We start from the raw sequence: 23,147 nt of genomic DNA, 5'->3' as shown, positions 1-23,147 counted from the left end.
AACATAATTTCTTTAGCCGAAGGAGGCCCACCAAGAAAAAAAGTAGACTTTCTTTTGCTCTGTTACAATCTTCAGCATAATTTTGCCCTTACTGTAACCTCTGCGGCTTGAAGAGCTGCTGTCGGATTAGAACTCATATTGAAAATATCTCTTACCAACATTGCAAATAGCAGATTATTAAAATGGAAAGGCAAAATGCAAATCTTGAACCTGTCAAGTGTGCCTCACACACTTGACGCTATGCATATGATTTTAAGCACTAAGTTTGTGGGGATGACTTCTATGTGGAAATTTAAGCGAGTAAATCTTTTCAGATTCTGGCTTCATAGGGAAGTGGACCCATGGGTTTTCCTCTTGTTTGTTACAACTTCTGAGATAATTTTTCATTTTTCTTGTTTACAACAATGAGCTTAATTGCTGTTGTTGAGCATCAAGTTCTGTGAGGGATTATTTTTTAGGAAAAAGGGATTCTCACCAGGAGGCTGAGTTGCACCATTCATCCATTGAAAGGGAATATTTTACTTGTGTTTTAAATTAAAAATCAATAGAATATGTTTCCTTAGCAATTTAGCATTTATAGAAATATTTCTATTGTATTTAGAGTGGGAAAACAAAATAAAACTTGTTTACAGTGCTTGAATCTAAATGCAAATTTGGCTCAAGTGTAAGAAGACTTTATAAAGGCTTCTAATCTTTACAAGGACATAGGTTAAGAAGAGTTGGCGTTGACTGTACAAATAAAGAGTTGCAACCAGGGATTATGAATGGACTGATAAACTAATTTTTTTTTCCTATTTATTTTCTTCTACCTTCCAGGTTTATGACAGGCCACAAAAACATTCTGCTCTGCACTATGATCCGGGCCTCCAACAAGACTTCACCGGTGACACCTTAAAATCAAAGCACCAGCAGAAAAGTAGCAACCAGCACCATCTTGACTGGTCAGCGACCTCTGATACTGGATCCGCTTCTCAAAGTTGCTTCATCAACACAGAACCCAGTCGAGAAGCAGTTAGTGCCACCAAGGTCCCCGCTCCGGAGCCAGGAGTGTCCTTCAGCAAATCCCAAGCAAAGAAGTCCTGCACCAGCAGCACGTGGGGGCAGCTGTCGGCCAGTAGTAAAGAGCTTGCCATTTGCAGTACAGTCCCATCACCCAACAGCATCAGCGCGGCCGCCCAGTCAAGCAGCGCCTCTGAGTGCAATGGACTTTTGCCTCTCGGTGATCAAGAGGGAGGTGTGCCGCTGGAGGCCCCCGATCAGCCCGCCGGGAGTACAAAGAAGAAGTCCAGCAAGAAGGACTTGATAAGTCAAACCATCCAAACCGCAGACATCGAATGGGTGAAGAGTGCTCAGAAAGCATTTGACAGCAAATCCCATGACAGCATGGAAGGGAAAAAGGAGTCTTACTCGATGGACAGTGTGTTGGATACATCACCCTCGAAGCAGAATCCCACTTCTGCTAGCAGTTGTGAAAGTGACACCAGTCACGTACGAATTACTATCCCAATAAAGTCTCCGACAACAGATACATCTGGCCACAAAAGGAAAAAAAGGCAATCCACAAAATCTTCCACAGAGAAAACTATCCAGGAGAAAAGCCTGCCTTCTGGACTTGCTATGAGCAGTGAAGTAGCAAACAGGACTAGCTCTCAACCAGAGGGGAGTAAAAAAGATCTTCGAGCCACAAAGCCAGGGAAAGTGATTGAAAATGAGTCTCCCTTAGTAGCTATTGACAGCGGTGTGCTCACTGACAAAGCTTCCCCCAACAGTGCCACCAGACTCAGAAAATCTGTAGCTGTGACATCCACTCTCCTACCCACCGATCTTCCCACAGCTGGCAAATTGTCTGAGGTCCAGCACCCCAAACACGCAGCTAAGCGGCGATGGACCTGCAGCAAACCTAAATCTATCCTTCGGGAGACCTCCATGACAACATCTGAGAAGCTGATGGTGGAGCCTCCTTCAGCCTATCCCATTACACCATCCAGCCCTCTGTATACCAATACAGACAGTCTTACTGTGATCACACCTGTCAAGAAAAAAAGAGGACGACCAAAGAAACAGCCTTTGCTCACTGTTGAAACCATTCACGAGGGAACCTCCACCAGCCCAGTGAGTCCAATCAATCGTGAATTTCCAGGAACAAAGAAAAGGAAGAGGAGACGGAATCTGGCCAAGTTGGCCCAGATGGTCCCAGGAGAGGACAAGTCCATCAGTGAACTCAAGTTTCACAAAAAGGTCGGGAAGCTTGGGGTCTTGGATAAGAAGACCATCAAGACCATTAATAAAATGAAGACCCTCAAGAGGAAGAATATTCTCAATCAGATCTTGTCCTCCTGCTCCAGCAGCATAGCTCTTAAAGCAAAAGTCCAGCCACCGTCTAGTGCTGGGCCAACCACCATTGATGCCAGACTAGGGAAGCAGATCAATGTCAGCAAGAGGGGGACTATCTACATTGGTAAAAAACGGGGCAGAAAGCCAAGAGCAGAGCTGCAGCCTCAGCCAGAAGAACCTAAGACAGCCATCAAGCACTCAAGGCCTGTTTCCAGCCAGCCAGAAAACCCAGCAGTGCCTTCCAACCTGCAGTCACTTGTGGCATCGTCACCAGCAGCTATTCATCCGCTTTCAACACAGTTAGTAGGGACTAACGGCAACCTTAGCCCTGCAAGCACTGAAACAAATTTTTCAGAGTTAAAAACTATGCCAAATCTTCAACCTATCAGTGCTCTTCCTACAAAAACCCAGAAAGGAATGCACAGTGGAACTTGGAAGCTGTCTCCACCCAGGTTAATGGCTAATTCACCTTCCCACCTCTGTGAAATAGGTTCTCTGAAAGAAGTCACGCTGTCACCGGTGAGCGAGTCTCACAGTGAGGAAACCATACCGAGCGACAGTGGGATAGGTACAGACAACAACAGCACTTCTGACCAAGCCGAGAAAAGCTCAGAATCCCGCCGGAGATACTCCTTTGATTTCTGCACCCTGGACAATCCAGAGGCTATCCCATCTGACACCAGCACAAAGAACAGGCATGGTCACCGGCAGAAACATCTCATTGTGGATAACTTTCTCTCTCATGAGAGTATTAAAAAGCCAAAGCACAAGAGGAAAAGGAAAAGCCTGCAGAACAGAGATGACCTCCAGTTTCTGGCAGACCTTGAGGAACTCATCAATAAGTTTCAAGTGTTCAGGATTTCCCATAGAAGTTACACATTTTATCATGAAAATCCATATCCCAGCATCTTCAGGATTAATTTTGATCACTACTACCCTGTGCCATATATCCAGTATGACCCATTGCTCTATCTTCGCAGGACCTCTGACATGAAGTCTAAGAAGAAGCGTGGTAGACCTGCCAAAACCAATGACACCATGACAAAGGTGCCTTTTTTACAAGGGTTCGGTTACCCTATTCCCAGTGGGAGTTACTATGCACCCTATGGAATGCCTTACACATCAATGCCTATGATGAATCTTGGTTACTATGGTCAGTATCCAGCTCCTTTGTACCTGTCTCACACGCTCGGAGCGGCTTCCCCATTTATGAGACCTACCGTGCCCCCACCCCAATTCCATGCAAGCTCCCATATGAAGATGTCTACCACTGCCAAGCATAAAGCGAAACACGGAGTGCACCTACAAACACCTGTGGGAATGGGCCTTGGAGACATGCAGTCCTCTTTGGTTCCTCCAAAGGTTGGAGGAACAAGCCTTTCAAGTGGCCGACTTCACAAAAGGAAACACAAACATAAGCACAAGCATAAGGATGAGCGGATATTGGGGACACATGAAGATCTGAGCGGTCTCTTTGCTAGCAAGTCCACTGGCTTCTCCAGCCATGCGATCAACGAAAGGTTAAGCGGCTCAGATAAAGACCTCTCCTTGCTCAACGAGAAAAGCAAGCATAAGGAGAAGCAGAAGCACCAGCATTGTGAAACTGGACACAAAGGCTCAAAGAGTAACTTTGAAGTGGATACGCTGTCTACGTTATCACTTTCTGATGCCCAGCAGTGGACACAGAGTAAAGATAAAAGTGACTCAAGCAATGATCCCATTGACTCTTGCACAAAGAGATACTCTGGTAATACTGAGAGTAATGGAAGGTCAGAGTCCCTGGACATGTTTGGTGAAATTAATTCCTCCAGTGAGAAGCGGGACAACGATGCAAGTGGGAATAAAAGAAGAAGCTTTGAAGGGTTTGGAACTTACAGGGAAAAGGACATTCAGCCCTTCAGGACAAATAGGAAGGACAGAAGTACTTATGATTCTTCAGCCTCTTCAGGTAAGCTCTGCTTTATTCTATTATACCTTAATACATCTAAATTTTAATGCTGAACAAAGAGGGACTTGCCATTTACAGCAAATACGTTTATGAGTCAATAACTTCTCTGGCTTTTTGTCATTGGCTCCCATTCTGCATCCAAACTTTGGGGAGATCGACAAGAAAGTTGGCCACATATTAAGCCAAAACGTTTAAAAGTCTTTGAGTTGTTACACAGCATTTTTATAAATATTTGTCCTGCCTTTGCTTATCTTTCATAACTTGTTGTGCTTCCTCCAAAAATCTCACCATTGCATTCTGCAACAGCAGCAATTATAATACCTGTTGGCAAGGTAGGCATCCCTCTTATTGGTGTCTAATGTCATGGTGTGGTAGTCGTTGCCCAGCCTTTGGGAGAACATCCACGGTACTGAGCAGAGAGTCTCTGCTCTGGCCCACAAAGCGTACAAAAGCCATTTGTTGATGGGATGGACCAGACACGTGGGAAGTTGTGGAGCTGGGTCAGTGTCCCATGACTGGTGTGGTGTACTGCTGATCCAGAGGGACCCATCACGGTGATAGCTGTGCTGAATGTATGGAGACCATGGGTACAATCCTAGTGTAAATCTGTCACTTCCAGTCGGCAGGTGTCATGTAAAGTAATTATCCTGAGCATTGAGTGGCTGTGGGAAGTGACTGGTGTCATGGAAACAATAAATCCTAGCCGATTGACTCTGAAGAGTTTTAGGACTCATGACTTGGAAATATAAGCTGGGTAGATGAGGAGGGAGAAAGCTCCTTTTGGCTGCTAAGGACATCTGTTCCTCTCCTGTAGAGGGGGGGGGGGGGGGGAAAGAATCTGAATCCTGTCTGAGAGACTGAATTGTTCTTTACAATAGGGAGCTGTTTTCGTGATGACACAGAGGCAGGTGTTTTTCTGCAATAGAAATGAATTTAGCTTGGGAGCAAGCCCAGAGCTCCTGCACCATCAGATATTTATCACAAAGCAGATTTCACACTTGGTTCTGGAAAAGGGTGAGCTTTACTGAACCAACCAGTGGTGGATGAGATTCTGATGTGCTAAAAAAGAGCTTCAAAGAAACATAATTCATAGCCTCCAAAATGAAGAGAGAATCAGCTGAGAACACAAAGGGAGCAGAGAATTTGTATAACCTGCCAATGTAAGGCTCTTAAGTTTTTTATTGACTTGTAACTGATTGAGATCCAAAGACTGTTCATGCTTAAGCCACCTAGACGTTTCCATTTCCTTCACTGAGACCAGGATCTGGACTATAGCAGTGAAAAGCAGTCTAAAACGAGAGCTTATCCCATGAAAACGTTCCCATTCATGATATCGTATTATATCAGACCAATTGTGACACCCAGAAGTGAGACACCCATACTGGAAAAGAGACTGAATTCAGTCACCGGTTATATCAGGGTTGTTACATGCCTGACAAAGAACAAAACTATTCTCCACCAAGTGCTGCGGTGGCTATTGCATTAAGGAAGTTGTGTCCTAGCAGACAAGAGTTAAAACTCTTCAAAATTGTTAACAAAGCTATTTCTCAGTTTTTTTAGTGGAAGTTACTGATTTCACAGTTTGATAACAGTTGGATTTGTAGCCTTTTTGCTTTCTGAACAGAAGATGTTTGCTAAACCTGTACTTTCCAGTTTAATATATTTCACTTAGGCGTAGCAAATTTTCAAGAGAAAATTCTTAGCACTGCTGAACCCAAATGAGTTTCCAAAGTAGGGGCAAGATCCCCACCAGGCTTACCTGGAAATAGAATTGGTAAAGAAAAAGTCCATTTCATGTTATTTTTCTTCAGTTTATTGTCCATGATGTAAGATGGAGTGGTAGAACTTAAAGTAGGAGCTCCATCAGATTTGCTGTTTAAACTTTTAAAACTGGTTCTCATTTAAACTAAAATTATTATTTTTATTTACTTTTACTTTTCATTATTACAACTGCACATCATTCCCCATGACCTAATCCATCAAGTCACAGATTATGAACTGGTTTCTTCATTGTCAAGCTATTATTTAGATGGAAAAATCATCAGCAGTTAGCTAAGCAGAGCCAGCTAACCAGAGCCATACCTTGCACTACAAGGCAAAATACTAAAACTAAACAGCTCTGCCAAGAAACGCCTGGAGCCAAGACTGCTCATTAAAGCCTAGGAACATCTGTCTCCTTATGACTGTCTAAGATCTCAGTGCAGCTTTTTTTCCTCTCTGCCTTTGACCTTCACTGGGATTCCCAACAGAGGTCCGCACTTGAGTCTAGCTGTAACTATTAACCGGTTCCCACTGAGGAGGGATTAAACTTTTCCATGATAACCTTGACCTTCTTTCTCCTAATTCACCTTGCATTTCCCTGAGGTGGCTAAACAGTGATTGACTAATCATAAATATAAAAGGTAAAAGAAAAAAAAAAAAAGCCCTATGAGAACATATAGCTCTGTCCCAGGAGGCGATTTCCATAGCCTGGTTGCTCTTGCCATTCAGTATTTGTCATCTTTCACAATATAAAAATGATACATAACAGAGATAAGAGGAGACATCCTGAATATTCAGGTGAAAGCTGAAAATAGATTTCTATCACAATTTCAGTGTTATCTTTACTGCATGGGCATTTTGGCATCCTCAGTGATGTCATTTGCAACTTCATTGTATGTTGCTGAAGATGAAATATGGAGCAAAAACCACCCATGCTCGGTAGAGATATCTGTGATAAGAGTGATGAGAGAACCATTTAGTGGTCTTCGGCATTCAGGCATTGCAGTTTGTTTCAGTGTAGTGTGGTGGTGCAGATGCCATTTTACTGTTGTTGTTGTTGTTGTTGTTATTATTATTAGTGTTGTAACAGCACTTAGCCATTTCTGAAAAGTTTAGTGTTCCCTGGTGCTATGTAGTGGTCATGCATATGGTAGAAAACAGTCCTGCCATATAAACTTGAAGCCTGTGTATGATTTTACAATCTAGAAAGATTAGGATGTCAAGGGAAGGGTTGTCCCTCTTACTTCCTGGAGGAGCTGGTTCTAGTCCTGGCACAAGAAATCTGTACCAAGAGTGAAAGGTCCCATTGAGGGAGTGCCACCAGCCACCTTGGCTGGCCACAGCAAATGTCCATTCCCTGTACTGCGCCAGCTTGGACAATCACTGGCCATTCATTAGTGGGGCTTTGGCTCATTTTACATCTCTTGGGACCTCTTGGGGTTAAACATGCAGTGTTAATGCATATGGCTGTTCTCCCAGTGCACTGCCTGTTTTGCCACCATTGTTCTGGAGAAGCTGGAGTCCTTTCCATAAGTACTAGTTAATATCTCTTCCCACCTTCCTTCCCATCCACTCCCCATGACCTGTTGCTTCCTGCTGTACTTTTCTGAAATTGCTATTTTTGTAAGATTCCTTGTGTTCACCTTACCCTCCTGAATTTAGAAAGACTAATTAATCAAAACTAATTAAACCCTGCTTTCCTGTTTGGCTGATGCAGAAGACTAGTCCAGTGGCATTAGTCTGGCCTATGGGCAAGGATACAGCAGAAGGTGTTTCAGATCCTGCCTTGCCACAATCATACTGTCACTTGGGCACACCATAAACTGAACTTTCAAGTCGTGTGCACCAAACGTTGACTCAGTTGACTCCCTCCTTCCACTCCCCGCAGACAGAGGTACGCCTCATGCATTTGCAAAACGTTGGGGCCCCTCTGGCACTCTGTGACCTGAGGCACTGCACACAGCTGGGTGGCTGATCCTTTCATCTGCTCTCCAGTAGTTACTAAAGCCCCAGGTGAGGGACCCAGGGAGAGGCCACAGACCCATTGGTGCCACAGCTGGGCTGGGGAGACTGAGAGCAGAGCTGTATTTTAAAGAGGTCCTCATAGCAAGCTCCACATCTCCTTGTCATGTGTCTGCCTGCTTCGCTTTCATACGTGATGCTGAAGAAGACGCTTGCATTGTTGATGAGCAGTCTTGATGCCATAGGTTGTGCCTTGGAAAAAAAGCAGGAATGGTTACCTCTTCCCTATTTCCTTATTTTCCACCTATGCATTAGGTGGGCAAATGAGGAAAAACACATTAAACTTTTTTAAGGTGCATAGATAAGATGGCAATTTGTGTTTATGACCTGTCTGCTTATGTCCTAGTTACAAACATTGCAGGCCAGGATGTATCTGGGGGTGAAGCAGAGGTCAAAAGTCACTATATGCAGGACTGTATTTCTGCTTTTCTTTGTAGTGAGACTAATCAAGGTCTATGCTACTTTACTCTCACAGTATTTCTGCCTCTTTTTTTTTAAACGATGATTATACAAGCAAAGATTGCCTTGCTTGCATATTGGGTATCATGGCTCAAAGATCAGCTAATAAGTACATGGGTTTCATCAGATATAGCACAGACACAATGCACAGTAAATGTACAGGAATATAAAGTTAATCATATGCAGCTATTAGGAAGGTAGTAATCATCAGTCTCCGAATGCTGGATAGTTAGCATGACAAACATGCTTTACAAATTAATGCTTAACTTACCTACACGCCCCCCCATACCTTCCCCCCTGAACAACCAGCGGTGCTACAAGCTGCTTCTGATTTGACCTTTCCTCCTCAGCTAGTCTGTATGGTGCTGGTGTGACACTGAAGGAATCAGTATCAGCTTTAGATGGAGGATGGGCATCACAAAGTGAGTAGTGTTTGGCCCTATGACTTGAGTGGGAGAAGAGGGCTGTGTCATGCGTGCGTACATATGCAAGTCACGCTTTATGAAATGCACGACTGTGTGCTGTATTTGTTAAAAGTTATTTTCCAACGTCTTTATCCTAGAAGTGCCCTTCTTCCTGTTAAAAAGCCTTACATTGGGTGATTAAACCTTCCAAAGGGAGAGTAGGAGAAATACTGGAGGAAGGGAGGAGAAGTGACAATCAAACAAATGAACAGCATTCGTCTGATGTCAGTACGAACACACATATAAGTAACCATGCTCTGCTGAGGATTGTCATTTATCCAGATGAGGTTTCTTTCCTGACAAAACTCCCCTCCATGGCTCAGTTTCCCGCTGGAATGGGCCGTCGCCACACAGCACTGAATAAATCTCTGGTTCGTCCTCTCTCAGAAGTCAAATGCATCAGTGTGATTTAAAACAGGACTTACTATGAGCAAAAACAAATATGGTGAAATATGGGCAAACCCACCATGAGTTTTGTTTTGGTTTGAGGGGGGTGTTGTTTGGGGTTTTTTTAAGAAACAGCATATGCAGTTCTGGACTATTCTCATGAAGCCTTAATCAGCCACAGTTTTACACCGAGGAAGGTTCTGTATTTCAGTAGTGGGTAAGCATATTTGTTCTTCTGAATGGATATGGAAGACGCAGGCAAACAGGGTTAGCCAACTGCCTTATTAATCAAACTTTTCTGATTTTTGTATAATAATACTTCCATAAATATATATATTTTTTTTAATAGCTCCAGAATCACAGAGTTGGTTCATTATTTTGCAGTGAACACATTATTTCAGTAATAGGGGAAACAGTGGTCCAACACCATGTTTGATAAACATTTTCTCATCTGACCAGCTTAGAGACATAAAATGAATGTCTGTGCTGGCTGGGTCTTGCATATATACTCACGGATGCACCTTTACATGCTGCAACAAGGGAGGAGAAGTGACAATCAAGTGATGAACAAAGTTTATCAGATATAAATTCAAACGCACGTATAAGCCACCTTGCTTTCTTCAGTAGTGGCATTTCACTCAACGGGACCTAGGTGTCACATGGCATTGTGTGCACAGATGCAGAGGCAGGCTGATGCATGGTCCAGGGTTTGGAGACCCATCTTCCATATCATAGTTTTCTCATGTGACTACAGAAAAGTGTCTAAATTGCAGTAAACCTCAATGTCTGTCTGGGAAAAGGAGATAAAAGCAGTTTCCTGCTGTACAGAGCCATGGTGAGGTCGGATACACAGCGATGCCCAGTGAATGCAGCGTGGGAGCAGTGGCAGTGCTTGAAGCGGATGGGAGAAGAGCCAGACGTGAACTTCACTCGCTGAGGATGTACGGAGTATTAGTCACCCTCCCTTTCCCCAGCTCTGCCTCTGCTGTGGTTTCCTCGGACACCCCGGCTCCTGCATAGCTTCAAGCAGCTGCAAAAGTTTTCCAGCCCCAGTGTCAGTGGGGGGGCTGTGCCCTCCCCCTGTGTCCTGTGGTGAGGGACAGGTACTGTACAGTTATGGGGTGAGTGTTTGTACCATCTGGCCCATAAGAGTTAGCATCGGAGCTTTACAAAATACCATTATTTGTAAATACAATTACGTTCATCAAAACAGCTGTTTGGGCCCCTGGATGCTTAGGAGTACAACCAAAGCTACTGAAATGGCCTCCAAAAGCATTATCCGGCCCCCTTAGGATAAACGTCCTTGTTGTTTTCCACTAAGTCTTCTGCCAGTCCTGGGGAGAGGAGGCCAAGCTAGCATGACTGTTACTCCATTCTGCCCACGGCATTTCCTAGAGGAATGGGCTGTTGAGGGAAAACAAAAATGATGGGGAAAGCAAGTCAAAGCTTTCCTTGAAAGTGTTTTGACCAAGGCATTTGAAATACAGTGAGTTTTGTTGTTGTTGTTGTTTTAATGCTACCGCTTGCTTGCTGTGTTGCTTCCAATGTTTGCACTGACCAAGGAGAGAAGAAACAAGAGGGAAGCCGGAGTGGGAGAGGGAGCTGGAGTATTTACCACCCAACCAATTTTTTATTTCCTCTCTTAATGATTGTATGTTTATTGCGCTGCCTGAGGCTCAGTACAAAGTCTTTTGGACTGGCGATGAATTAATCAAATTAAATGCTGTGACCCCTTTGCTTTTTGGGAGTGTTACAAGCCTCCCAGCACCCTGCCTAATTTCTGCCTCTTACTTTGCTCTCTGTCCAACAGTCAAGCGGTTCTTCCTTCACAACTTGGCGGCTCCCAGCTATTTATCTTCGCTCTCTCTGGCCAATGCCAGAATGTCTTGTTTGAAGTTTTTATTTAGACCACTGCTGGTTTATGGAGTTGTGCAGATTCCACGTTGGGTGTGCAGCAGCTTCACGTCAGAGACAATTGGCTTCTGCTGGGCTCTTGGCTTTAAAAGGCAATAAAGAATCACTGCCGTATTCTCGTCTCAGCCCGGCATAAATCAAGCGTCTCCCCATTGAAATCGGTAAGGTTGACTTCTGGAGTGAAGTTTCTGTTGAGGCAAAAAAAGGTTGTGGGGCTGGGAAGTCTCACCCGTGGCTTCGGCAGGGGTGCACCGGAGTCCTTGCATCTGTGCCCTACCTGCCAGGTGCCGAAAACAGTCTTGGTTCAGCATTTGTAGAGATTTTCTTAGCTTGGAGGAAGAGGGTGGGTTAAGGTTTTGACAATGCGCAGTCTGGATACTTATTAAGAAGAGCTATAGCTCTGGACTATACACAATATAATTTCTTGCTGGAAGGCACTGATAATCTAGGTACAAGGTTAGAGATCTGCTCAGATGCATGGAGGAAGTAAAATGAAGCAATGGCTGTATCTTCACTATTAACCTGCTGGTCACTGTGACTCAGAGCTGGGCATAGGAAGAGCTGAGCTCAAGATATCTGCTAGTGAGTGGGATCATAAAGCACTCAGGGTAACCTGTGTCCCATCCAACCCAACTGCAAAAGTGAGAGCTGGGGTCTGTGACCTCCAGAGCACGATCTGAGGCAGCTTCTTCATTCCCACTGCCTACCAAGAGGTTTATATTCATGTATCACAGAAAAAGAAAGCTGAAAGAGCATTATCCCAGCTGCCTTAGTCTGCCTGATTACAATAATGATGCTGAGCAACAAAAGGAGTAAGAATGCCCTGTTTTAAGGTTTCACCAAGAAGGAAGTCAGAATAATTCGCCTATAGATCAAGGGCTGAGGGGAGGGGTGGGAAAGGAAAGCTTTGACTGCCCATGGAGGAGTTTTTACACAACCTCAAAGACTTGAAAAGACCCAAGGACTCATAATAGGGATCGTTAGTGATTTGTCATTGAAAACATGCAGCTGGGCATGGATATCCATAGACTTTTGCAGCAGCACTGAGTCTGACCCAGCTTTCACATGGGACAGTGCTGATTTCAGGAGGCTTTGGGAGTATGTGCAATGCAGAGTTAACTGTCAAGCAAGGGCAGGACTAGATGGCTCAGAGGGATTTGCTAATGAGCTATCAAGCCGTGGGTCACTGGTTGAAATTTAATCTGCGAGAACAGTGACAGAAAATCAAATAAAAGTGCTGACGTCAGAGTGATGCTGGAGCAGCAGCAAAAGCATTGCCGGTGCCTTATGCAGCACACACAGGCAGCTTAAATCAACTGGGAGCAAACTGTGAGGAACTTGCCTGGTTGATCCTAACTGCAAGATATAGCTCAGCCAATTTGTATTATACCTATCAGTAACTCACTTATCTTGGTGCGGTTGTTTGTGAATGATATCAGCATATCTCATCACAGAATCTGACCCAAACCCAGCGTTATATAGCACTAGAAACAGAGTTGTGGAGACATAGAGGTAGAGTTTGCTCAGCAGTGTCACGGAATGTGAATCAGCAATGTACCACAAAGCACAGCAGCTTGCAGTTCTGGTGATGGAGGGTTTTGCCATTAGGTCCCACATCAAGGCCAGCCGTGATGGCTTTCCCGTTCCCAGGCTGCTTGGCACTCTCCCTGACACGGCTTGATGGTTTCGCCATAGTTTTCTCAGGGCTGGGGAGGGCCCACATTACTAAAGCTATAAACCCAGCTCTTATGCTTTTCACAGTTACCAGAGGGAATATTGGTGACAAAAGGGATAAGGGCACCAGATGCCCTCAGCAATGGTAACAGTACTGCGTATGGGGGTCAGCGTGTTGGGGCAGGCAGGCTTGTGCTGATGCTCTTCACCCCACTGACGTGTTCGTTGTCCTTTTCACTAAATTTTAGGAGCAACTTAGTGGTCCTTCCTCTGCTCCCAAGCAGCTGGCTGAGGATACAGAGTCTCTCCAGATGGCACAGAGCTGCCGTTTCAACTCTGTGTCTTTGACCTTCCTTGCCTCCAGTGTAGGCAGGGAAGGGAGCAATAGTCAGCATTGTTTTCTGTGCCAGCTATGATTAGTTGGCATAAAGAGCACTTAAGTAAGTTGAGACAGCCTTTGAGTTGTTCGGTTTGCTTAAAAAAGAAAAGAAAAAATCCCTGGACTACTCCAGGTTCTCTTTGCTGCCTGAAGTCTAGTCTACACCAGTAAAACCTTGGGCTTATCCCAGAACTGGGACGTGATCAGTTGCAGAATATTTGTCATTCTGATATTTATTTATTTTCTATTTAAAAAAAATACTGTGGGAGAGCAACAAGTTAAAAAAATAGTTAAACTCCCGATTCATGCAGATTTCCTGTTTTGCTGCTTAACAAAACCTCAAAACCACTTTGAACAAGTTTCCCACCTCAGCTGAGGGTGGAGTTGTGTACGCCCCACACGTGGCCTCCAGAAGTGCACCCAAGGACAATAGCACATCTCCTTTGGCATGGTGGGGCCAAATTTACTGCTAGCAGGGTGGTCAATACGTGCTCCTGTGCCTGACTGCTCAAAAGAGCTTCTGACTCAGCCAAGTACATTGGAAAACTTTGACTATTCTATTTCCAATAGAGCAGACTGAATGGTAGAGATGTGGCAGAACAGAAGCTGGAGGCCTTTGATAAAGCGTTGCCTCTCCGAGATCCTAGGCAGATATTGGCTGTTGTCGGTACGCTGGGCGATCTGTCGTAATTTCATTGATTTGATCTGGTGAGACAACATCTCGGTAAATAAGAAGAGCAGAAAAATCTATTGCACTGAAATTAATGGTTGTTGCCTGATCTCCTCTTAAATGAATTCATTGCAATCTGAAGCAATGCATGCATTTTGCAAACCCAGCATTCTTTGGCTCCTACAGTGCATCATAACATTACTTTAGGCAGTAAGGAAGATCTTACTTGTGATATAGTGTGCTGTGGTACATAATAAAGCAGCCTGGGAACTCTGGATGGAGCTATGGCATTTGGGTGTGTAATTCTAAGTAACAATAAGCAGTGCTTAACATTTCCTCCCACACTAGAAGCGTACCCATTAAAAGTTTAGCCAAGTCAGCTGTGCAGGTTCTTGCATAAAAGGACAAACTGCTAAAGCTCTAATAGGAGCCACTCATGTTAAAGAGTGGGTAGAGCAGGATGCATTAACCCACGTTCTCCTTCTCTACTACTAATTGGGAGAGAGTCTTGCTGAGATCAAAGAAACCCCTAGCAGGTAAAAATTATAATAAATCAGGCTCAAGCCCAGGTTCAGGACTCCTGAGTCTTTTTCTCGGCTCTGTTTCTGAGATGCTACATAGTTTGAAGTCAGTGAATGTGATTTAGACCATCCATGAGTCAACTTAAGTCCCCGTGAAGATGAACTGGATGTGTCTAAGTCCCAGGGAATGGCTCAGTCTGTCTCATCTGAAGAAGAACCTACATCCCAGAGAAACTGAGTGTGTATATAAATCTGGACAGTGTGTTTTGGACTTAAGAGTAACTTCAGCACATAAGCATATGGTTTCGCATGCGTTCAGTGATCGACAGTTCCTGGCAGTCCATCGTGACTACAAGTGGGTGAAGAGCTGCTAATATCTCCCGAGGTGTTGAAAAGGGCCCACTTCATTAAGTCAAGGCCTCACCAAACCCACCAGTTTTAGGTGACATTGAGGTAGCATGGAACACTTCAGCAAGAAAAATTGGGGCAAAAGACTATGCCTCTGGCCTTCTTGTTACAGGTTGGCATGTGTTCACACAGCTGAGAGTTGGGACCATCCAGAGTGGGCAGGCCGATCCATGCTGCACAGCGCTTGATCCTGATCTCTACTGGGCAACATCTCCCTGTAGCCCTGGGGTACAATTATAGTTGTTTCTGGGGTTTCTTTCCCTAACACAGATGCCAAAATAGGGGCTTTTCTGCAGCCATCTGCTTCCTGTGCGCTCTGGGAAGTGACAGGAGGGATACTGGGGTTTGGGGACTTCAAAGTAGCATTGTAATATTGCACCAGGTAAAGAGCCAAAGTTGTGTGGTGCATGTCCACACTGTGCCTGGAGCAGAGCCTGGAGCACACTGTCATCTTGGCCATGCCCAGCTTTCCTCTTGGATGGAACAAATGGCTCCCTAATGGCCAGCTAACAAGTACAGAGTGCGGAGGACCTGCATACCAGGATACAGGAGAGGGACAAGTCAGTCTGGCAGTGTGGAAACGCCCAGGCATTCCTAAGTGCCAGCTAAGCCTGGAGCATGAGGGAACGCCTGTTCCCTGGCCTAACTTGATTCATGCCTGATTCATATCTGATAGAGCTCTAAAATAGAAGGTTTACAAGCAAAAGACCTCCCCTTCCACTGGGCTGATACTCTCTAGCTTCTGCATCTTACAGTTCTGCTTGTTGAGTGGTCGACCTTCAGCAGGAGGAGGCAATGCCTCCACTCCAGCCTTACCTGTAGCCTCGTATAGTCAGGACAAGTGGAAATGCTGGGGTCAGACCCCCTCGGGCTGGACAGCCTAGATCTCGAGTTTTCGATTTTCTGGATAAGTGCTCAAACCAATATCTTGTGCTTCCTCCTCCCACTTATCCCACAACACAGGTGCTTGCCCTTCAGAGGGGAATTTGCATTTTGATTCCCACGTAAGCAGGATTGCACACTGTTGAGCCTTGAATTAAGCACTTATCCAGCCACACTCCTGAGAATAATATTTCCTAGTGCCTACGCCTGAGTGGCTGCGTGCAACCACACTAAATTATCCCTTGAAGGACCCACAGCTCACCATTCAGTTGATGGAGAAACGTGTGAACATTGTTTGGGTGCTACTTCAGAGGCATCCGTCTCTGCTTTGCTTGTATAGTTTGCATAGGCATCTGCCTTAAGTGATCTGAATCATTCTGCTGGAGCCAAGCACCTATTTTTTTTAGATGTTGCAACAAATAAATTGAATGCCTAAAGCAGGCAGTCTCAATCTAGCCTTCAGGGTCTCCACGTTTACTGACTGATATAATGATATAATAGCCCTTGCCCAACTCAAAGAGCTGTTGCAAGATTTTAATTCATTAATACTGGCAAGGCTTTGAAATGTTGGAAATGAAATGAGGTCTATAAATGAAGTGTATTATTATGACCTGATGGCACTTTCTACTTCACTTTCACACCATACCTGAGCTCAGAGCAGGGCAGCTGCATCCTCTGATTCATCATGAATCACGAAGAAGCCTACTGAAAATGTGGATAGTATTGATATATTTACACTGGTTAAAATGTTCCAGGGAAGAGACATTACTTCTCACTCCAATAACGCTGGCCAAAGTGCTGGCAGCTCCCCCTCTTTTTTTTCCTGTTTCTCAGTATTACCCCATCTATATTGGAGTCCTCAGTCACCCAGCGCTCAGTGTTTAAGCAAGATGTGCCAGAAGGTAGCTGGAGATGCAAGACACCTATTAGGATCTGCAGAAGACCTAATTACTCCCCAGTGACAGTGTTGGCTAGCACAAGTTCTCATCCTGAGCACTATAGTCCCCCAGATAGCTTTTGGTCTTCCATTTCTCTAGTATGATTGATGTTAATTATAGCCATGCAGTTTCAATGGCGAGCAAGACACCCAAGAGAAGCTGGTATCCCCGAAGTCCTTCTTGTGCTTAGCATCAGATTAGCACACAAAACTCCTTGGACTAAGTCCCTTGGTAGGTCACACCTTTTCATCAAATTACAAAACAGCTCATCAGGTTCCTAGTCAGCTTTAATTTTCTCTATATGTAAATTCTTAATGAAGAATGCTATAAACTTACTCACTAAGCACTTTGACTCCGCTGCTATGTGAAGCACAGGCAAATGTTGCAGTGTAAAGTCAGGAAAGAGCAGGAGCATCTGCCACTAAACTGTATAACTCCAGGTGATGCCACTAAACACCCAAGGGATGTTGCCATTCATCCGGGAATGAGATGGCCCCAGGAGGAGGTGGCTGGACGGGCCATGCAGATAGCTGGTACAGTCCTATCAGCAGATCTCCTGCACCAGGGGCAGCTCTATTCATGTGCATAGCATGGTACTGGCACCTTCTGCTGCTCCTGACAGTGTGCAGGAAGGGTCCTGGCATTGCTGCTTGGCCCTCATGCACTGTCCTGATAGCGTTCAGTCCACTAAATTGGACTGAATGACTGATCCTTTTGTATTGACCCTTGCCACAGAAGAACATTCATTTTTCCAACCCGTTACTGAAACTAGAAAGTATCATCCCTTCTGTTATTATCATCCTTACGTCTTATGCCCTCATCAAAGACAGGGTTTACATTTGCCACCAGGGATACTTCCTAATTCAGGAGATAAGATATGCCTTGAAGGCCAAGTAAAATTTTACCGATATAAACTGTCCGATGGTCAATGGAGTCTCATGTAAACTGGCCACTTTGAGTCAAGTTCAGACAGAAGTGAATATCACAGGAGTGGGTATCTCGATACGAGTTGACAAGCTGTATCCTGTGCTCTTTTTACATATGCTATTAGGTATTAAATAGTCTACCTAATTTATACGTGGTGCTTTTCAGCAGTAAATCTCAGACTGGTTTTACAAGAGAGGTCAGTATCTTTACCCTCATTTCACAGCCAGATAAACCAAGGTGCAGGGAGGTCTAATGCCAGAAGGTCGGTGTCAGAGCGAGAAACAGCTAATTGCAACAGACTTAAATGCATCATTGTGCATGAGTGTCAGTAATTCTTGTTGCAGCATCAACCACAAAGTTATGCAGAGATAGCAAAGACAGAAATAGAGTAGTACTGACCTCTTCTCTACAGATGGGGATGTGCTCTCCAGAGATTTTTTTCCCCCAGAACTGATAAATGACTTAAAGAAGAGCAGGTGCCATTTCTCCACCTGGGTGGCTATGCTCAGAGGCAATAGAAGTCATTTTTAGGATATTGTTTCCCTCCTATTTACATCAAGCTAGTAGCAGTGCTTATTTTAACACAATTGCTAAGCAACTTTATTTTTAGATCTTGTCAATGTAGTATCATTTTGTAATTCTTGCCTTGTTTAAAACAAGTAAAGACATTTCAATGGGAACATGAAATTCACTGGAAGAATTATTGCTGCCTCACAAATATATATTGATAGCCTAAGAAAGCAGTGATCTTCTCTTTCCTATAACGAGAAATGCTCCAAATCTATAAAGCATCCCTAATATTTTACTTTAAAAGACCAAATCACAAGTTGGGTTACCTTTCAGTAAGAACTTTATAGATTTTCCAGCTCTTAAGGGGTTTCTTAGGGAGTCTTATTTCATCCAAATGACATTGTTCTCTTGATGACCATCACACTCCTATAGGAATATTTGCCAGTGAAGCTTAATCTTGGTTTAAAAAGTCCTAGAAAATAATACAAAATTGAAGGGGGGGGGGGGGGGGGAAGGAAAGAAAAAGAGGAGGAAGATGCAGTTTGTGAAATTCACACAAATGAGAAAAATCCAGTTGCCGTGAAGACTGACCAGCCACATGTATTTCTATAAGCATGTGTCAACTTGATGTACTACACTTCTGTGTTTTATTCAATTACCACATTTCAGAAGAACGTAATAATTGCCATACTGCATCTACTGTATCCGGTATCCCATCCAAAGAATGTGGAAGGGAAGGCATGTAGAAGAAGAAAATGGCACGACGTGTCTGTGGAAGGCATCTCCTCCTCTTTCTCCTGACTAACAGATTGGCTTTTGTCCTTGTGAATCACTTTTTATATCCCTTCTTTTTCTGCCCCAGCATACTAGTAAATACTCTTACCATCTACACTTTGGAAACTCATGGGGTCTTTTTGTCTTCATAATACTTTTGATAAATCCTGCCACAGGAAGGAAAAGTTGAAATGTGACCCGTCTATTAGGAACAAAAACATTAAAGATGAGAGCCCTCATGGAAACCAGCTCCACAGTAATAGCAATGATTCATAAAATATGAGGTTCAGCAGAGAGAAACTGTGGGCAGGGCTAATAAGGATGCATCCTGATTTATACTAGGTAGGACCTGGAGAAAGATACCTTCACACTGCCTGAATGCCTTCTGCCCTGGGTGTTGCCAAAGGAGACGAAGTTTACAAAGGAAATTTGTTTATCCATTAATGGGCAGATACCTCTAAGGAGGAGAGTGACAGTTTTGTAGTGGTATGCTGAAATCACACGCACATTTTAGGGACTGGAAGACTGTGAGTAGCATTACAACAGGTACTTGGAATTGCCCTAAATGTGGTTTATTGTTTCCCAAATTTCTCTTGTTCTAACTAGGATTATATAAGATACTTTAAAGGCAAGTTTAAAGAAATAGATTTTCCGGATTGACTGCCAAGAAACCGAGAAGAACCGTCTAACAATGTGCAACCTATGAGTGTCTTTTTTCAGCAATAAGTGATACTTTTCAGGTTGCAGAATGCCATTGTTTCATCCCTTGGGTTTTCATGCACTTTTTTTTTTTTTTTTTTTTTTTTTTTTGGCAGGGCTCTTTTATTGCACAATGTTGATATATTTATTTTGACTTTTAATTTGCAGCCTTAGAATAGGCCTTTGGTGGCTAGGAGAAGTCATGACAATGAAAAAGATTCCTGTCTGAGAAAAAAACCTCCATTTTTGACCATAACATCTGGCCAAATTTTGAATAATTTCTTGTGGCTCTATCATGAACGTATTTGTGGATCACCTACTAAAGACATCCATTAAGGGGGTTTTGATAGTTTAGGAGGCCTGAAGAAATCATGTTGGACAATAATGTGATGGCAATATTGTCACAATAACTATAAAGGACCAAATCTTCATCTTCTTACATTTCATCACTTAACATTTATGTAGATCAAGACCCCATTCCCTTAGCTATGCTACGAAGGATACCATCAGGTATGAATGAGTGGATTAATAGCTCACCATTTACCCCACTTGATTTTCACTTGTCGGTTGATTTTGTCAGTGGGGCTACACTACTCACTTTCAGTGTGCATTTATTCTCCAAAACACTACGTATTTTCCTTTGAACTAGCGAATCTGTTGAGTTTAAAAGGAGAAGAAACCAGGGGATGTCTACATGTAACAGCACCATTTTTCATGAGAATTTTTTGATGTCACAAAAACAATGTGTATCCACAGAGCTTTACACAACCTAATAAATGACCAGTTGACACTGTGCCTCTAATTGTCCTCAACTGGAAGCAAAAATGCTGTCTGCGAGCCAAAGCTGATTAACGCTATTGGTTGATGAATTTTCTTTTTAAAAAAAAGGAGCCAAGGGGGAGCCACAACAGCTCTGAACTTTCACAAGGACTGCCTCTGCTTTAGGGGAATTTTGATTTTTCCTGCTGTTTTGTTTGTTTAAAAAAAATGGTGATGTCTAATCTTCAGGAACGTACCTCATCATCCAACCCACAAACTGTTGGCAAAATAATAAACCTACACAGAATGTACTGTTAGATTCTTTTTTTTTTTTTTTTTTTTTTACTTCTTCCTTTCAGAGGTATAAATCACAGCTTTTTGCTTTTGCAAATTAAAGTATAGGCTTTGCACTGGATAGTTGGCACCGTTTCTTCTGGCCAAATGTTCCATGCTGCTTCCAAAGAAACTGTGGACACTGAGTTGGCTATAGTTTGTCTTTGAACTCGTTTGCAAAACCTCAGTCTTTATAGGCCTCCAAGAAAAAAATATACATAGTTTATTTATTAAGTTGCAGCTTAACTCTTTTGTGTGCAGAATTGCTGATGGTAATTCTATTTGGGTTTTTCAGGTTTTTTATTTGTCTGGCTGAGTTCTTGCTGTTTACTTCTAGTTTACATGAATGGCATCATCCTGCCATATAGGTCCAAAAAACCTATACATTTCTAATTATCTTACACGGGCTGAAAAGGATCCTGAATAGAAAATAGTTCTTTTGCTAGTTGGTTGCAAGAGTAAGTTTCAAATAAACCATACTCAACTATTATTGAGTAAATATACTTCCCATTATATTTCCAGAAGTCATCTCAGCTACATGTTTGCCTTTATGTCTTTGTAACATAGCAGACAAACAGTGCCATCGCTGCAGCTTTTGCTGCTAAGTTGTCTATAATGTATTTCTAAATGGTATGGAAATAGGAATGCACCATGGTCTCTCTCCTTGAAGCACTTGCTGGTTTTGTCTGTCAAATATAGTTTAAAGTTTTGATCGGCTGAATGTTCAGCAAGGAATAAATAAAAGTTATTGGTGTGTAAAACATTGCAAGTCTTGTGTTAATCTTGGACTTTTCCCTCTAACATCCTTGTACTGCTTTCTTCTGCAATGCTTCCTTTCTACTGATGTGATGCCATCTTTGGTACTCTAACAAAGGGCTATATAAATGTTTGGAACCCAGAACAGATGTTTTTGGGCAGCTTTCATTCACTTTGCCAAGTTCAGGCATAAAACAAGATCCTGACCGCTTGTGGTTACTGTAGATTGGATGATTTTTTCAAAGGAAGAGTAAGCGTGCTGAGTCCAATGACTTCCTGTCTTCTGGCATCCTACCACATGTCTTCTTTACTATACCATAATGTTTCTCAAGTTTGCTTTTGTTTCACTCTCATAATTGGCTTTGTATATCCACTGACTGATCTGATTTTCCTATCAAGACAGGGCTGTTCACTCCAGATTTTCACTAGTGTAACTGAGAGGAAAATTTGGTCCGTATGTTCTGTAATAAGATATATCATCACTGTCAATATTTTTCTTCTTCCCATCACTCCCCTGCCATATGGCAACTTCACAGGAAAGAACTGAACTGCATATGTTCTAAGTAGGACTTCTTCATTCCCTGCAAAATCGAGGTTGGTTTTAATACCATTCAGATTTAAAAATGGAGGAAGTCCTTAATCCTTTAGCGTGGGATTTTCATCTAACTTTAGCCACCCAAAAGTTAGGCAACCAGTAGAAACTAGTCATCTGAGCTCCTCCTATAGTCACTGGAGGGAGGAAGCAACTTTGAGAGGGTGATTCATCTCATCCTAAGATAAGAGTTGGGGGAAATGTTGTTGTTGTGAACATGAGTGCAAATCTCCTCGATACTCAGTGGTCTTAATGGCATTGAATTGATGAATTGAGCAACAGACCCGAAGACAACATCTGTGCTGGTGGACTGAATGGGGACAGGAGACAATTTTTCTGAGCTGCTGTTAGCCTGTTCCCTGGCACATTTTAAGCTCTTTCCAAATAACACCTGAGCATGACTCAGTGGGCATCGTGAGCCAGGGACGGTTTTCAGTTGGCAAGACACAGATAAGACTACCTCGTTTTGGGTAGGAAATTTAGCCCTAGCAATACAAGCCATGCCATCCGCTTGCATTCAGGGTCGGGAAATGGATGCTAGTTCATTTTATTTACTGGTATAGATACAGTCAAAGATGTGTAAGCAGTGGAGAAAGCAGTATAAGAGAACGAAAGATGAACTTGAGTTTTTCATTTGCATTGTCTGAAACCAGGACTTGGGTGCAAGTAGTAACCCAAGAGACAACAGCTACTGTTAGTGACTTTTCTTATTAAGCAAATTTTAAAGACACTCCTTCCCTGTACTGGTGCTAGAGAGTGACTGACGGGGACTATGGAAAACAGTACTTATAAAAAGACTTCCAGGACCCGCTGTACCTAAACGACTTTCTAAAACCTATCACACTACAGAACCCCCTTGAAGTCATCATTAGGAAATTGATCTCCAGAAGGTTTGTACCCAGGAAAATGCACGGTATCACACAAGTGTTTCTGCAAAGTTGCTAAGCTCTGCCTGCTGGGTTTTAAGACTCAGAACAACTCTGCCTTAAAAACACTCATTGTTCACCACAGGGTACCCAGATCCAGCAACAAGCAG

The 23,147-nt window shown here is 43.3% G+C and overlaps 1 protein-coding gene across 3 annotated transcripts in view; it reads left to right on the top strand.

The window, feature by feature from the left end:
- LOC143173226 (SET-binding protein-like) overlaps window positions 1–23,147 on the top strand; it is a 260,506-nt gene that overhangs the window by 180,247 nt on the left and 57,112 nt on the right. For all 3 annotated transcript variants that reach the window (XM_076363439.1, XM_076363438.1, XM_076363436.1), the window contains one exon: window positions 817–4,282. In XM_076363439.1, coding sequence (XP_076219554.1) covers window positions 817–4,282 — 3,466 coding nt within the window. The remainder of the gene's footprint in view (window positions 1–816; window positions 4,283–23,147) is intronic.

Source organism: Aptenodytes patagonicus, chromosome Z, assembly GCF_965638725.1.
Source record: "Aptenodytes patagonicus chromosome Z, bAptPat1.pri.cur, whole genome shotgun sequence".
Taxonomy (NCBI): Eukaryota; Metazoa; Chordata; class Aves; order Sphenisciformes; family Spheniscidae; genus Aptenodytes; species Aptenodytes patagonicus.
This window is presented reverse-complemented; position numbering and strand designations above follow the sequence as displayed.